At 38.3% G+C, this 18,269-nt stretch overlaps 1 protein-coding gene across 1 annotated transcript in view; it reads right to left on the reverse strand.

Annotated features, from left to right (window-relative positions):
• Positions 1-617: 617 nt before the first annotated feature.
• The window catches only part of CCHa1 (CCHamide-1), a 40,577-nt gene continuing 22,925 nt past the window's right edge, over positions 618-18,269 (reverse strand). Inside the window, exons 2-4 of the mRNA XM_067761902.1 lie at positions 6,642-6,677; positions 6,448-6,584; positions 618-1,825 (exon numbers count right to left, since the gene is read on the reverse strand). Coding sequence (XP_067618003.1) covers positions 1,337-1,825; positions 6,448-6,584; positions 6,642-6,677 — 662 coding nt within the window. The 3' untranslated portion in view covers positions 618-1,336. The remainder of the gene's footprint in view (positions 1,826-6,447; positions 6,585-6,641; positions 6,678-18,269) is intronic.

The raw sequence follows: 18,269 nt of genomic DNA on the forward strand, positions 1-18,269 counted from the left end.
GGTGTGGTAGGCGGAGCACGCTACCATCACATCACGGCGCTCTTCGGCATATTTCCTTGGGTTCCGACATGCCAAATGTTTTTGAATTCTCACTATTTTGCCAGAAGGCAATGTCCAGATAGTATGCTCATCGTAAGCGTTAAATCTTCTCTCTTCAGATAAATGAGCCACTTTGTTAGTCTAATTCGTAGGAATGGCACATGATCTTAGAAATTTTTCAGCCCCGCTATTCTGCCAACGTCTTTCCAGCTTGATGGATCATATGCAGCTCCTGTCTTCTTTTAATTTCTCCAAAAATATTGGGACGTCTACCGTCGGTTCATCGAGTGCTGCACCCTCTCTTGTCAACTTATCGGCCTTTTCGTTACCTTATATCCCCTTATGACCACGAACCCAGTATGTATGATCTGGTACCTCTCGCTCTGCGGGAAGTGTGTGTTTAGTAATGCCTGAAAGGGCTCTTCCCTACTGTGTGACCATTCCCTGTCGTCCTTTTTTATTAGTCCCTGGACTCGAAACTCCTTAGATAGGACTTTTTTCAGTCTCACGGCTTCGATTGAGGATTCTATGTCCGAATATGTAGGAAAAGTAAAACAACTTTTTTTTGCATTATTGTGCCTTTATTAAGGTAAATTTTCAATTTTTTACAGTCGTCAATAAAATTGATGTATCCAGCCCATATCATCAATATTTTGACAAATATTTTTATTGGAAAATAATTTAGTTTTGGTATTTATCTTTTTTAGTATACATTGTGACAGAACAAATTTATATATGTACAATTTATTTTTATATTCTTTTTCGAAGATTGACACCAATTTTTTGATCAAGTCTTACGGAAGTAAATTTACAAAATTTTTTTTCTTATAATAAAATATATACTAATGTTTATAAATAAATGTTTACATTTAGAGCCTTTTTTATTAATAAATATTTAAATATTTACTTATTATTATACACAGTCAGAAAATATTGGAATGAATTAATATTAAAACTCAGGACATGTTTTTTTAAATTTCCTTTAAACAAACAAAAGTATTGGCAAGTTCTTGTTTACCTGTGTGTATGTGTGTGCGTTACTATTTCTATGTGTGTGTCCCTACCTAAGCGGCCATTAACCATTAATTGCATTTACTGCATTTCAATGGACAGTAATCCCGATCTCCACAAAAATTTAGCAGCCATTGTGATCCTGATATATTTTGTTGCTATAGTTGCATGTTAAATTGATATCATGATCCAGAGCACTGTCGTTTGGAACACACGAATTCATATTACCCCGCTTTTACTACACCCTCTAATCCCCAAAAGCTGCATCATAATTTTATATTTTATTTTATAGAACCTCATAATATGCACCATCAGCATCAAATCTTTCATCTGCCAGCTGTCCTAGTTGTTGTAGGAAATAATTATCAGAATTTCGTGGTTGTATCTCTGCAAGTTGTGGTGCTACCTCGGTTAACGCCAATGGTGAATTGCCAAAACTGGCACGTGAGGCATAAAAAGGAAAACGACGCCAACGTTCAGCATGTTGAGGATATTTGCGTTGTTGTTGTAATGATAAAGACGATTGTTGTTGCTCTTGTTGTTTATGTTGTTGTTGTGGCGGGTGTCTCTCTGCCTGTTTTACTGCTCGATTTTCTATACGATTACTCTCGCCTCGCATTATTGCGCTTTTACTCTCACTCTCGCTGGCATATTTGGGTAAATTTAAATTGCTGCGTGTTTTTGTGGAATCATTCATATCGTGTAAGGAATCTCCGCTGCTAATAGCTCTGCGTAGTAAACTCTCAGCTGAAGCGAACGCATCATCAATGTCGAGCTATGTGAGAAAGAGCTTGCTTAATATTTATATATAAAAATCACGTGTCACATTGTATGTCCGCGATGGACTCCTAAACTACTGAACCGATTTTGAATTTGTTTTGCACCCCGTGTGTAGTTTGATCTAACTTGAAATATAGGATAGGTTATATCTCAGTTTATAGTCGCAATATTATTTTATTGGAAATTTTTTTTATATGTTTATACGTACTAACAAAATGATACGTATACGCACCGGTACTCATATTTTCAGTTGGTGCGGATATACTTCCGTGTAATTGGTTGGTTTTTAATTAAACAACGTGCTTATCAATAAAAAATATTATAGCGAATGATATCAAGTATAGCACATCACCAGGCCCGATGAGAGGGGGGGGGATTAGCCCCGAGCCCGGGGTTTGTAAGGGGGCCCGCTATTTAGAGGTACTATGACATTTTGCTTTAATTCAGGAGAGTCTTTAGTTGTTCCATGTGCAGTTTTCAAGCCGAATTTCAACAGCAACGAAAATCTGCATTTCGTTTTAATATTATAGTGAAGTGTGAACAATAAAAATATATATATATAAACAGAAATGCTAAAATGTGTGTTAGTTGGTCGCCGGTGTTTGAAGAGATGCGTTGGTCGATTTTGTTCAAACGTTGACACAAGTTGCGTATACCTCACGCGGTGGTTGCGATCGACGTACAGGGTCTCGAAATATAGGCCGTAATGGGGGCCCGTGAATGCCTAGACAGTGTTTATACAATATGAATATCAAATGAAAGCTGTTGATGAGTGCTTTAGTACAGAGTAATATATTACAACGCTGGGTGACTAGGGTCTCGAGTTATAGGCCAAAACGTGGACCGGGATACCCTTAGAATGTGTGGGTAATATGAATATCAAATGGAAGCTATTGCTGAGAGCTCTAAAGTAATTTTCATTGTGTTATTCGATTTAGTCGCATCAACCTGGCAAAACTGATAAATATGCATTCGAAGCCGAAATAAAGACATGAATTAGTAATACCCACATACCTATTTACATACGTCCTATTCGATTTGCCTGAAATTTGGTAAATAAATTTGCCTATATTAGTATTTACGATCCTTCTTTCCGGGAAGTAGACCAGAGACGGTCTGGGACTGGGATTAGGACTAGGACTGGGACTGAGACTCGGAGTGGGACTGGGACTGGGACTGGAATAAAGTACATACCACCCTCTGGGACAGGCAATAAGGGATGAAGAAGAATTAAAAGAACTTGAGAGAAGAGAAAAGAGAGAAAGAGAAGGAGACTGAGAAAGAGATAGAATGAGACGAAGATGGAGATAGATGAAGCGAAAAAGACGGAGGGAGGAGTGAATAAAAGGATTAGGAAAAAGTGAAGAGGGGGGGAGGGCAGAGTTAGACGGAAAAAGCTTTTTAAAATGTATGCAGATAGGCCAAACTTAGGGCAGAACAACGTCTACCGGGTCTGCTAGTAAAGTTATAAAATTTAGTGAATAAATGACAAGATAGTGGGCTGAAGAATGATTTGCTATAGCTTAAGTACAGACACTTTGTGTAACATAATTGGATAAATTGGGGGAACTACAAGTTTTGCTCTGTACGCTATTCTTTATTTTTTGCCACTAGACTTGGCAGGGTATAAGACTGTTGCCTTCACAACTTGACGTTTAAGGGAGCCACAACAATAGGATTGCCAATCTCTTGCTACTAAAATGGAGTTTAAGGGACACCTATAACTTCATTTTTTTGGTTCCAATGTGCTCATTGAGTCTTTCGGCTGATTTAGAAATATATGATACTCGCGTACCTTAAAACAGCTTCTCCCACCATCCTACGTAAAGGTAAGGAATGCAATTAGCTAAAGATTTAGATCAAGGATGAATCTAAGGGCGCTTTATGACCCACAACAACTGCGCTTTGGATCTGTTCGGCTCTCAACAAAAATAAAAATAATTTTGATGTAATAATATGGAAAATAACCTCAGCATGCATTGACTTACCTAAGACGCATATTTTACCGGAGAAATTGGAAAGGTCAAAACTTCTGCTTACGAAAATACTGAATGCCCATATATTCTGCAGGCAAGTGCAGCCCGAGCCTTGGTTACGCTCTGAGAAAGGAATACACAAAAGCTCCACTTAGCTTGATTAATGAATATATCGAAAGGAAGATTCGGAGGGAAGTACTCATGGTAATTATACCTGGAAGTTTGAAAGGCAAGCTTACAGAATTATAAATACCTTGGAAAAATTGGAGACGATATAAAACGGTCTTCTAAAAATCATTTGCTTCCATAAAGTAGACAATTGGAATACAGGACTCTATCAAGGACTCGTCATAACCATTATGTGCGCTGCCTCGTTATGTAAAATGACTTACAAGGGCAGCACACAATGACAGGTCCCTTAGCCTCTCCTATGGGTACCGGTAGCTAAGAGAAAGTTGCTGTTGTTGTTGTTGTTGTAAGCACACTTCTCGAAGCTTTTGGGTAATGTTATCGAAGTTGATGGTCCTTTGCCGGATGCAGATCCGGTACGTTATGGTAACTAGCACCATTATGGTACTAGCCCGACCATCTCGGGAACGATTTACTATGAAACATTCTAGACCATAGCGCCCTCCCAGCCCATAGATCCATGAGAAACTTGTGCTCGCCAGAGCCTCGGCTCTAACAGAACCAGGATACGTAACGCTGCGGTTGAAAATTGGGATAGAGAAGTTATAATTGCCCCTTGAAACAACCCCATGAACCAACTTAGTATTTTAGTTGCTTCTTACGACAGGCTTACCTGCCACGGGTATATTTGAAGTCCCCTAAGTTGGAAACTGTTAAAGAAAAATAACTAGCGAAATCACACACCCTGCGGACTTAGTGCTGACAGATAGATCTCTTTCAGTAACCATTAAGTTCATGGCACCAGCAACTTGCAACATTTCGGGCAACGCAACTTGCCCTGTTTATAAGGAAAGCACCTCCGCCCCCTTCAACTTGGCGAAACTCAAAAGCAAAATCATAAATCTCTATCCTCAGCTGAATGAGGAATGAAAAAGGGAGGTCAACATGCGAAATGGACTTTATAAGGAACAGCGGCTGTCGAAGTACTGTTGCGCATGGCGCTCTGGTATGGTGGAAGGCATTCGAGAAAAGAAGCGATCAATAGAAATCTTTTAAGTGAAATTAAAACCTAGCGGAAACCAGTATGTGGAAATCAGTCACCTACAAAGGCGCACCGTTATAGTATGACCTAACATCTGGGACCGCTTTGTTGTGGTGGTAGTTGCAAAATTTACATAAATGAAGCTGCCAACTCCACCATTTGGTGCCCTCCCGAGTTGAGGGGACAATGCATTTCAAGCGCAACGGATTTATTTTGGATCAATTGGATACAATGAAAGGTCGCAAGCCTCCTATGGCCATATTTGGATAGAAATATAACGGACTTCCTTCTCAAACCATCCTTAAAGGAAATTGAAGTTCATTGTTGTTGCTGCATTAATTAAATTATAAAGACACTCCCCGAAGGTTTTTGGGGAGTGTTAACGATGTTGTTGGTCCTTCGGCGGATTTAGAAGCGGTACGTTCCGGTAACAAAGCACCATTAAGGTACTAGCCCACCCATCTCGGGAAGGGTTACCATGGCGACATTAAGCCTTTTAAGTCATACCGGTCGCCCCCACATTATAGTACCATGAGGAACTTGGAGCGGCCAGAGTCTCGCGTGCTAAATATGTGTATGATACATTCATATTTGTAACCTCTGAAGCTATAAAGCTTTGTATTACGCTTATCAAACCCCTGATACATGCATGTTCACTGGGCGCACATTTTTGATATAGTCTGACGAAGGTACACGCATCCTTAAAAATAAATAAAAAAAAACACACAGGTATCAACTTTAATAGGGATTAATTACGAAATACCTTGTTTATCGAATATAACCCATCCGCGCATAAGGGGGTTATACATGGGAATATATGCAACGAACATTTTTTTATGTATTTATTTATTCGTCTGAAAGTGTAGAAAATTCCCACTCAAGCTCCACCAAGGGACCTCATCTACTCTGTCCGTACACATATATATATATACATGCCGGTACAACTGTGTGGGGAAGTTTCCCCTTAAAACCGGATACTTTTTCCGCGGTTCAACGGTTGTCCTCGACAAGGCAACCGTCTACTTTTTCAGCGATTGTCGAGCGAACCACAGCTATAACCGTCCCGAGGAACCCCGCCATATTTCATTGCAAACCAGGTAAAATATTTGTTCTAATCACATCTTTCACTTTAATAAAAGTAATATTATAACGAGAAATATCTCGCTTCATATTTTCTTATTTTATTACACGTTGCCTAAACACAATTGTGGTGCCTCCACTCCGCCGAGTCTGCGAGACATCTCAATTGTTCATATTGAAGCATTCAGAACAGCTTCCTTTCCAATATTATGCATTTGCAGCCCAAGTTCAACTAGAGAGCCCTACAAGAAATCATATAACTGCTCCAGGAAAAACGTGGCGGGATAGTTTAAGAGCAATCGATTGATAGGAATTTCAGATCATCTGTTTTTTGGCACTAAGTAATGACTTTTAATTCAGCCTGAAGACTAAAGCCCGAATATAACTCACCTTATTTTCAGCATTTTGATTTGTGTTTTCATCGCTCAACACATTCAACTCAAAGGTTCGTAAATTCTTCGCGCCGCTTAAACCATGCTGAGCATTATTGGCACCAATTGCTGGACCACTAGACCGTTTGCCGTGTGCTGTTTTAAGAGAATACATTAAAGTGAAAACACCAGATGAATATTTTTAGTACTCACCACCCCAACATGAATGTCCATACTCCAGACAAGAACCTGCAAATAAATTAAGAGAAAGAAAAAAGTTTAGTCACGAGTTTAAAAGAATTTAAGTCAGACAAGTCTTGACTTCCGCCAGCACTTATTGAGCCGTCAAACTTAATTCATAGCTGCATCACAACAGTGGCTATTTTAAAAGTTTAACAACCAAGTTTATATTGTGCATATGTATGTGTATTAGGGCGGGTCGATTTAAAAATCGCTCATTGCTCTGTGAAAATCGTATTCTAGGGATCAAAATAAGAAACTTTGCCGAAGGAACCATACCTCTAAAACGAATTATGATTTCCCCCCCTTTGGGTCGAACTTTTGGGTAGGGGCAATATCAATTCTACCTGCTGTGTCTTGTGGTGGCTTAAAAAAAACAACACAAGCAATTTTACGATCTACAATTGTGTCACAGTGATACCTTCATTTTTTAAAACGGTTGAATAAAAAACCCACACAACTATGTTTACGACATGCAAATGCATCACAGTGATGCCTTGGTTTTAAAAGGGGGTTGTAAAAACGCTAATTTCTAATAATTATTTTTAATTTCTTTTCTATTACTAAGTTAAATTCATTTTTTCATTTACATATGTTCTGACTAAATAAATTTCTAAAAGAAAAATAAACCCCAAAAAGAAAAAACATAGGCATTTCAAAGTGGGATTTTTCAAAATTTGCCCCTACGACCCAAAGGGGGGGGACATCAGAATTCGTTTTAGAGGTATGGTTCCTTCGGCAAAGTTTCTTATTTTGATCCCCAGAATATGATTTTCATAGAGCAATGGGCGATTTTTTTGCCTCCCCACAAATCGACCCGGCCTAATGTGTATGTGTGTGTGTGTGTTTATATTTCATAACTCATAAATAACAATTTGCCGCAAGCTTGTTGCATTTTGTGAGCCACAAAAAAATCTTCACGTTGCTTTGGTTCCTATTGAGTTTTCTTAAAGCAAACGCATATTCTATATACAAGGTGTTTGCTTATGATTATTTGTATAAGGTCACACATACATATACATATATGTATGAAGGTAAATTTAAGTTGTTAAAGAATTTAGGTCACACTTAATTCATAAAATGCAGCTGAACTCCTCCATGTATGTGGGTCTCCAAATTCACAGACTATAATATTGTGACGAACTTTCTGAAATTCCGCTTATTCCAAATCTTCTGCTAACGTTTGAATCACTAAACTGTTGAATAAATAATTCCAATATTGAATAATGCAAAAATGGTTTTTATTAGACTATTTGAAAATAACAATTATACTTCGCAACTGATAGCTTGCTTAAATCAAACTGATTGGTCGGGCCTCAAATGTTGCTGCTTTTATACTGTTTGGTTTCCTCGTTGGCATATTTCTATCGTTTCTATTTCTAGAATTTACTAGTTAGTTACCAGCTATAAAATTACCAGCTATAACTACGTTTATAGCTTCTCATATGCGCATGTATATGTGAGTGATACTTGTACAAATTATTGCCTACTTTTGTGAGCATCTCAGATAAGATATATGCATGTGTTTGTGCGTTTTCTCCGCTGCTTGTATGGACATATGTATAGAAATAATGATTTATTTGTTGATGTGCATACAAGTCACTGCTTAGTATTGGCTTAGATATGATAGTATCCCTTAGCGTTGCTAATATTGGTCACAATATTTAAAAGCAAATAAGACAAGTTGCACATAGGAACTTGTAAAGTGAATAATTAGTACCCCTCCCTCATTGTTAGGTCATTACTTTCAATTAAGCTGATTTTTGGAAATTTGTTGCCGTCTTACAATATTTAAAAAAATCCCCACAGAGTATCACCCAATTTGTTGTTCCATACGAGGCACCCTTTATGTATGGCAGGCAAAAATTATAACTTTTTTGCGTCCTGTAGTTCGACAATGCTTTGGCTTTCAGTGGGGTAATAAAATATTTTACTTGTTTTTAATATATTTATTAAAATTTAAAACCTGATAGCTTAACAGTATGAAAATTAACAGGAATGTACACCACATTACCGCAGGGCAAGCAGATATAATCATGCGGTCATGCCCATCCGTCCCCTTTCGCTTACTTAAGTCAACACAAGCTTTCTAACTACTGCGATAATCAGCCCCTGTGACAGCTAGAATCGTGTCACGAAAACAAGGAGCCAGTGTGGCGTTACTTCGCCATACCAGTCTAGGAGCTGTCTTTCTTCAGATAAGAACTGTCTTTTCTCGCACCTTGTAACATCTACTACAGTGGGAAAAAAAAAGAAATGCGGAAGGCTTAGTTAGGGTGTTAGATTTGTGTTGGTGAAATAGGAATCTCCGCCAAGTGCTTTCGTCTGCACTCGTTAGCGAGCGTCTAACCGGCATCAGCATTGAAGTGATGTTCTTCGCCATAAAATTTACACTTATTTGTGATACACTAAAAAGGATATATGATTGCTGTCAGTAGCGTTCCAACAAAACCAAGCTTGTTGACTTCAACGTCACAGTAAATAAGGATCTCCAAGCGTACATCGGTAAAACTAAACCGAATGAAGATGGATGTAGGGAATACGCCTGGGCACTTGTAGTCTGCTCCTCTGTAGATGGGCCTTACGTCGGCTATGCAAACGCTTGGCGAGCACTGCCTCATGCAGATTAGTTAGATCCTTCTGACCTGAAATACATCGCTGGTCTGCTTAAATTAATAGGTTCACGAGTGCAGTACGTCTCTGCACACTAGAAAACCCTTCTTGCTGCAGCTGCATGAATGATGATGAGGTGAAATTATCAAGACAATGCGTTACAATATTTTGAACTATACCTGCTTGGATCTGCTGTTGAAGCTATTTTCCTGAGGATTAGGTTAAAAAATGACGCGACAGGGAATTGCCTTGTCTAAAGCCTCGTTTGGTTTCGAATGAGTCAAAAAGATATTCTTTCCAAATTTTTCGAAACTGGTGGTGTTTCTAAACGTAATTTGGAAGAGCGTTATTAAAACTGCAGGGATCTTAAATTCAGCTTTTCGCACTGTTCAAGGTAGCTTTGAAGTCGACAAAAATATGGTCTGTGCCGGTTCTCTTATGACGATAAGACCATATTTTCGTCGACTGACAGTCTATTCCATGATCTGAGGCATCGTAAAAATCTGCTCGATAGTAGATTTATTAGGTCTGAAGCCACTTTCATAAGGTCCTATCAGTTCGTTGGGTTTAGGCTTGAGTCTATCTCACAATTCGCTAGAGAGAATCTCATAAGCGAGATTAAGCAGGCTGATTTCGTGCACTGGACAGAGCATACTTAAATTCCAATCTGCTTGCATGTGATCGTTCGATCACATTTCGCACCATCCCCCTATGAACTTATTTTGGGTACACACAATTAAGAGACTCATTTTTATTTATTAGCTTACGTGGTGGAATAAATTTTACTCACATATGTCAACATTAAATTAAAAACAAGTAAGGAAGGTTAAGTTCGGGTGTAACCGAACATTACATACTCAGTTGAGAGCTATGGTGACAACATAAGGGAAAATAACCATGTAGGAAAATGAACCGAGGGAAACCCTGGAATGTGTTTGTATGACATGTGTATCAAATGAAAGGCATTAAAGAGTATTTTATGAGGAAGTGGGCCATAGTTCTATAGGTGACGCCGTTTTGAGATATCGCCATAAAGGTGGAGCAGGGGTGACCCTAGAATTTGTTTGTACGATATGGGCATCAAACGAAAGGTGTTAATGAGTATTTTAAAAGGGAGTGGGCCTTAGTTCTATAGGTGGACGCCGTTTCGAAATATCGCCATAAAGGTGGACCAGGGGTGACTCTAGAATGGGTTTGTACGATATGGGTATCAAATTAAAAGTATTAATGAGAGTTTTAAAAGGGAGTAGTGGTTGTTGTATAGGTGGTCGAATTTTCGAGATATCGCCACAAAGGTGGACCAGGGGTGACTCTAGAATTTGTTTATACAATATGGGTATCAAATTAAAAGTATTAATGAGAGTTTTAAAAGGGAGTAGTGGTAGTTGTATATGTGAAGGCGTTTTCCAGATATCGACCAAAATGTGGACGAGGGTGACCCAGAATATCATCTGTTGGATACGGCTAATTTATTTATATATGTAATACCTGCCAAGATTTTAAGTGTTTTTTATTTCGCCCTGCAGAACTTTTTCATTTTCTTCTACTTAATATGGTAGGTGTCACAACCATTTTATAAAGTTTTTTCTAAAGTTACATTTCGCGTCAATAAAACAATCCAATTACCTTACCATGTTTCATCCCTTTTTTCGTATTTGGTATAGGATTATGGCATTTTTTTAATTTTTCGTAATTTTCGATATCGAAAAAGTGGGCGTGGTCATAGTCGGATTTCGTTCATTTTTCATACCAAGACAAAGTGAGTTCAAGTAAGCACGTGAACTAAGCTCATTAAAGATATGTCGATTTTTGCTCAAGTTATCGTGTTAACGGCCATGCGGAAGGACAGACGGATGACTGTGTATAAAAACTGGGCATGGCATCAACCGATTTCGCCCATTTTCGCAGAAGCGTCACAGTTAGCGTCATAAAATCTGTGCCCCTACCAAATTTCAAAAGGATTGGTTAATTTTTGTTCGACTTATGGCGTTAAAAGTATCCTAGACAAATTAAATGAAAAAGGGCGGAGCCACGCCCATTTTGAAATTTTCTTTTATTTTTGTATTTTGTTGCACCATATCATTACTTGAGTTGAGTGTTTACATAACTTACTTATATAGTGTAAAAATATTAAATTTTTTGTTAAAATTTTACTTTAAAAAAAAATTTTTTTTTAAAAGTGGGCGTGGTCGTTCTCCGAATTTGCTAATTTTTATTAAGCGTACATATATTAATTGGAGTAACGTTCCTGTCAAATTTCATCATGATATCTTCAACGACTGCCAAATTACAGCTTGCAAAACTTTTAAATTACCTTCTTTTAAAAGTGGGCGGTGCCACGCGCATTGTCCAAAAATTTACTAATTTTCTATTCTGCGTCATAAGTTCAACTCATCTACCAAGTTTCGTCGCTTTATCTGTCTTTTGTAATGCATTATCGCACTTTTTCGGTTTTTCGAAATTTTCGATATCGAAAAAGTGGGCGTGGTTATAGTCCGATATCGTTCTTTTAAATAGCGATCTGAGATGAGTGCTCAGGAACCTACATACCAAATTTCATCAAGATACCTCAAAATTTACTCAAGTTATCGTGTTAACGGACGGACGGACGGACGGACATGGCTCAATCAAATTTTTTTTCGATCCTGATTATTTTGATATATGGAAGTCTATATTTATCTCGATTCCTTTATATATGTACAACCAACCGTTATCCAATCAAACTTAATATACTCTGTGAGCTCTGCTCAACTGAGTATAACCAGTTAACATGAAATGCAAAAATCCTCTGAAAATAATTTTACTTAAGCCCATTACAGTCGCAACACTGCACTTCTAAATAACTCTGATTTACGTTCTCAACATAGCAAACTCAATCATTAAATAGAAGTTGATGATATACGGCAACTATTAGCGTAAAAGCTGCATAACCTTAGGCTAACTAACATTAATAACTCACAACAACAACAAATGTATAGTGCACACAACTATATAAGACACAACAAATATTCATTCTGAAATGGTAAAATGATGAAGGAAATTTTTTCTAAGATAACTACAATGACGACATCAGCAATTGTAAAGGAAAGGTGAGCCACATATGTTTTTAACTCTTATTGAAATGAATGTGAATAAAAGTGAGAATGAAAAGTGTGGTAATGTGTGCGTGTGTGTGTGTGTGTGTATGCGTGTATTAACAACGTGTTGAATGCTGCTACCTTCACTAAAGGTTTGTACTTCTATAGAGAATTATTTGTCATGGTTTATGACCGCATACATAATGGACGATGTCAGCTGAGAGTGCGTCTCGTAAGTATGTAAGTGAGTAAGTATGAGAGCAGCTGGAAATGTACCGTTGTAGTTCATTGTGTGAAATATTCATTATTAACTACTTCTACAGTGCTGTGAAGAAATACAGCAGCCTCAGATGTCACTTTTTTACGATATCAAAAAATTACTTAGTTAACATAAAGCAAAAAAGAGTGCAATATTAGCTGTGTCCTTTTTACATGTATGTACATATGCACTTAGGCTTTATATGAACTGCTAAGTGTGTAACTTTATCGACACTTATAAAATTGTTGCGTATTTAGTATGTATATTCGTACCCAATTAAAACTGAGAAACTAAAATATTTAGTTTTCTGTATCATAGTCGAGGTTTTGCGGTATGAGTAGTAGAGCTTTCACTTCTTCAGATATTTCCTCATGCTTAATATGTAATTTCGATCTCCTCGATGAAATAAATGGGTCAGAAGTAACTAACAAATTATTTAAAATGTCCTCATTTGTGGCTTTGCGGCTAATTTTTCTTGCATGGTCTCGACGATAAGCTCTAAAATCTTTATTTCTGGATTCTTCAGCTTATTCGGAAATTTTTCTAATAGGAATGGAATCAAAATGCTCTATTATGAAGCTCCGTGTACTAAAATTGTATGCACACTAGAAGGCATGTAACACCGTTCATATAGTTCGACGTAAGGTTAGGTTAGGTTGAACTGGCCGATCCATGAGGACCTCACATGGACTGAATAAATCCGTAGTGTTACCAGAAGTTTGTTTTAACGACCAAACTGAAAAACCCTTTCAAAAACCAGGACCTATGTTATAAAATAATTCCTCCTCTTGGCAAATACTAGAAGCTTCCTAGGATTTCAGCCACTTGCTGCTTCTATATCTGACAGCTGTATCATTCCTAATAGCTGTATTCTTAGCCTGGCAAGCGCAGAGCAAGAGCACAGAACGTGCTCAATCGCTTCCTCCTCCAGCCCGCACTTCCTACATCTGCTATCACTGACCAAGCCTAATTTAAAGGCATTTGACGCCAGAAGGCAGTGTCCAGTCAGAATACCCGTCATGGGTCTGCAGTCCTCTCTTTTTAATGACATAAGCAACTTTGTTAGTTTAAGGTTGTAAGACCTGCACATAATCTTCGACACTTTACAGCCCCGTGCTTGAACCCACACCTTTCCTGCTTAGTCGATCATGTGCACCTCTCGCCTTCGCTTAATTTTGCCTAGTCTAATTGGGACGTCTACGGAGCAAGCTTTAAGGGATGCGCCCTTTTTAGCTAATTCATCCGCTTTTTCATTCTCATGTATTCCCATATGCCCTGGGATCCAATATAGATGCATGCTTCTCCCTGTCCCGATTCTCTCCAGGGACTGCTTACACTCTAACACGCATTTAGATGCTGTGGTATGCGAGATTATTGCCTTAATTGCTGCTTGACTGTCAAAATAAAAGTTAACACGATTGCAGCTTGGGCTATTTTCTTCCAGGGTTTCTACTGGTTTGGTTACGGCTACTATTTCCGCTTGGAAAACGCTACAGTAATCCGGCAGCCTGTAGGATCTGTTTATTTCCGGACCAGCACTGTATACCGCAGACCTCACTCCTTCCACTACTTTGGAACCCTCTGTGTACACATGTATCGCCTCGTCCGTCATTTGAGCACCCTTGCGCCAACCGTCCACCTCTATTGTGGCCTTAAGATCGCCCTCGAAGCGCAGATAGGGAATCAGGTGGTGTGTTCGTCTTGTGATTGATGACGCTATACTACTATGGCCGTATGGTCGGCGCTCCAGCTGCCCGAGGCACCGAGCCTGGTTGCAGTTGTTAACGCTATGTTCTTTTCTACCAGGTCTACAGGTGGAATGTGCAGAATGGCATACAGTGCAATTGTCCGGGTTGTTCTCAGGGCTCCCGTAATGCTAAGCATTGATAGTCTACATACCCCCTCTAATCTTTTGAGGTAGGTTGCTTTTTGTGTGGCTTCCCCCCAAACAAGAACTCTATAGTATAGAAAGGGCTTACAATCGCTGTAAAAAGCCAATTAGAAAGAGAGGGAGATAAGCCCCACGTACATTCCAGCATTATTTTACATGCATAAAGTGCTGTTGAAGCCTTCTTCACCCTCTCCTCCACGTTGAGTTTCCATGATAGCTTACTGTCTAGGATGATTCCTAGATACTTTGTGCAAGGTCTCTCCTGTAGAGTCACGCCTGATCCAATTTGTAAACAAGACCATATCCGTCTTATCCGCGTTGACTTTCAACTCGACATTTGATGCCCAGGTATGAATATCTCGAAGCGCTCGATCCATCAAAGAGCTAATCGTTGGAAGGCACTTTCCACTCCTAACTCGAATGATTTCTCTGGCGTACATGTTGAAATTTTGTACATTATTGGACACCAACATGAAAGTGCCCCTAATATTATATAGAATGCATGAATGAGATTTTCATTAACACCATTTATTGAGGCGGTAGTTTTAATGTCAGCGAAAAATCGTCTAGCGGTACTGCCATCATTCGTTGTACCATGCCCTTGCTTTACCACGTCTACCAATAAACCAAATAAATCAGAATTTGTCACTAAATCACAATCCATTTCGAAAACAGCGAGTCGTAGATAGTAAGTTAATAAGGTAGCCTTAAGCTAATGACCAATGATTGATTTGATTCTCGGAATTTGAACAACAATGTATTACTTGATTTGTTAAAAATATCGTTTATAGCAAAAAAATATATGTTGCAGGATTAGGATCCTTTATTGCAATTTAAGTTAGTTTAACACGCACTGCTTACTTTTGCTGAATCCCCAAAAACTTCAATAATTTTCTCAACGCTTGTTTCATGTCCTACTATCAACTCTTTGTAACCTTTTTTATAGCAAGTAAATCTAAGCGTCACTTTGATTTCATGGCCAACTCTTAACTCTCTATAACCTCTAAGATTCGTCGAGTTTTCGCGAAAAAATATATGTTGCAGGATTAGGATCCTTTATTGCAATTTAAGTTAGTTTAACACGCACTGCTTACTTTTGCTGAATCCCCAAAAACTTCAATAATTTTCTCAACGCTTGTTTCATGTCCTACTATCAACTCTTTGTAACCTTTTTTATAGCAAGTAAATCTAAGCGTCACTTTGATTTCATGGCCAACTCTTAACTCTCTATAAACTCTAAGATTCGTCGAGTTTTCGCGAATTTTGCACACATTGATACATATTTTATTGAGAAATAGTAAAAATTATTTTAGTGAAGCCAAAATTGCTGGAAATTGGAAAAAATACCTAGATGTACACATATGCTCGTTAGGGTATGTCGGTATGAAACCCGGTTACTAAAAGTGTCATAACTTTTTTAAGTTAGGTTTTACGAAAAAATGTTATATAGCAATACATTATGGAAAAAATCACAGAATACGAAAGGTTAAAATTTAAATTCCTAAGTGTCAACTTTTCAATTTCGGTCCACTGTGCGCCGTGGCATGATGATAGCGTGCTCCGCCTACCATATAGAAGATCCTGGGTTCACCCGCCGTATAAAGCAACATCAAAATTTTGGAAACAAGTTTTTTCAATTAGAAGAAATTTTGTCTAAGCGGGAGCGCCGCTCGGCAGTGTTTGGCAAGTACTCCGAGTGTATTTCTTCCATGAAAAGCTCTCAGTTAAAACTCTGCCCTGCAGATGCCGTTTGAAGTCGACATAAAACAGGTAGGTTCCGTCCCGTCAATTTATAGGAAAAATTAAAAGAAGCACGACGCAAATTGGAAGAGAAGCTTGTCTTAAAATCTCTTCGGAGGTTATCGCGCCTTCCATTTATTGTTATTATAGTCAGTTGCAACTGAAATGTGTCTTTCCATTTTATCTCCACTTCTATGACAGAAAAGTGTGTGTGTCCACTATTCATCGCAATCGATTCACCTTAAGGCTATACAGTATGGCCAACAGAGGTGCCTGTCTCCGCTTTTAAGCACAACCCGTTTTGTAGCGAGTTATTTAACCACTGAAGGGAGTCTTCAATGATTGCTGCCAGATGGGTCTCGTAAACATTTTCTTAGCGATGATAAGCACTTTTTTTACCCGCGAATGTCGAGTATATACATGTAAAATGAACATGGCTATTAATAGCTTTTATTCTAATAACTATGTAGCTTTCGCTTAATTGCCTAATCGATATGGTCTCGACCCAATATGTTCCACCATTCATAGAAAGTAGTTCATGTCATTCCATTGTAAAAAACATACCAATTGCTGCAGGACTTGGTAGCGAATGCTCAGATGCTGGAGCTGTGGTACGTGCGTTAGGGAAGCTGTGGGAAATCGTCTTTTAAATGAAATATCCTTAAACGTTGGTCGCATAATATGATCTAGTTAGCGAAGACCTTGGGCTTATATTCAGTGCTAGTTGTTCTGGAGATATGAACACTTTCATTCTAAAGCGTCCATTACTCTAAGTAAAAAAGGTTTAACTAATATGCAACTCTTTCGCAGTTAATGCGATTTGGTCTCAATAGACAAAATCGTTCACAGTTTCGAATTATATAAATACATCAGATTCTTTGGCTTGTCTAGCTAGAGAAGACGCGTTGTAAAGGCCAATGGTATCAATATCATAAGCATATACCAGCAATTGTACGCACTTATAATTGTATGATCGCGGTTAGATCTCTGGTTTAGTTCAAATGGGTTGAGGACATTCTTTCCAATTTCTACGGAGTTGCTGGTGTGTTTCTTATCATAAGCTCGATTCGAACCTTGAATGATAATTTGGTAAGGTCATTAACGCTTCGATCACGTTTCTACTCTTTCAGTGGAGGTTCATTGCCAAACAGGTGGGTATCTCATTTCTGTGCTTACGGTTTTTTGTTTCCCCATTTCCATGTGCCATTGCCAAACAGATGGGTATCTCATTTCTATGCTTACGGTTTTTTGTTTCCCCATTTCCATGTGCCTTTTTCTTTCTTCGACATACTCGTTTGGATTACACTAGATATATATATTTCATCATCATGTATTTTATATAAGGCTATCTACTCTTCGGTATTTAGCAGTGAGAAGCTATTAGTATAACTTTATTATATAAATTATATTCTAGGGCTATTTTACACTTCCGACCCCGTTTCGAGAGCTTTTCAAAACCTTTTCTAGACAATTACAGACTCGATCTTTACCACATGAGACTTGGTTCGAAGTGACCTGGAGATGGTCTGGTAATGATGGCAAAATTTTACTTTATTCAATCTCAAAATGGTTGATTTCTTTGTTATATCAAGATAATCCTAAATACAAGCCCGAATACGTCTGAAAATGAGACCAACAGTATTAAATTTGAAAATAAGGGGCTCCTTATAAGATCAATAGAAGCCATTTCACTGTTTTCAGAAGTTTCCATATCTGCTGAAATTGAAGTTGACTAGAATTTACTCCTACCTTGTGTAAAAGGCCTGATTTTGAGTTTAGAACCTCTTGATAACATTCTAGTTCTGAACTATACATTACAATAAACAACGCCAAAATCGGGTTTTCTCCAAACCACAATTGAAAGTGGATGGCGAAAATTGTTCCAAAATCAACCAACAAAACAAAATGAGTCGCTCAGCTGCAAGTTTTAGTTGGCTGATCACTGTAGCGTCTTCCAAGCGGAAGTTGATATAAATTCGAGACTGTGAAGGATTTCGTCTGTTTGGGAGCTAGCATTAACA

The sequence above is a fragment of the Eurosta solidaginis genome, chromosome 1, assembly GCF_040869045.1.
Source record: "Eurosta solidaginis isolate ZX-2024a chromosome 1, ASM4086904v1, whole genome shotgun sequence".
NCBI classification, from domain to species: Eukaryota; Metazoa; Arthropoda; class Insecta; order Diptera; family Tephritidae; genus Eurosta; species Eurosta solidaginis.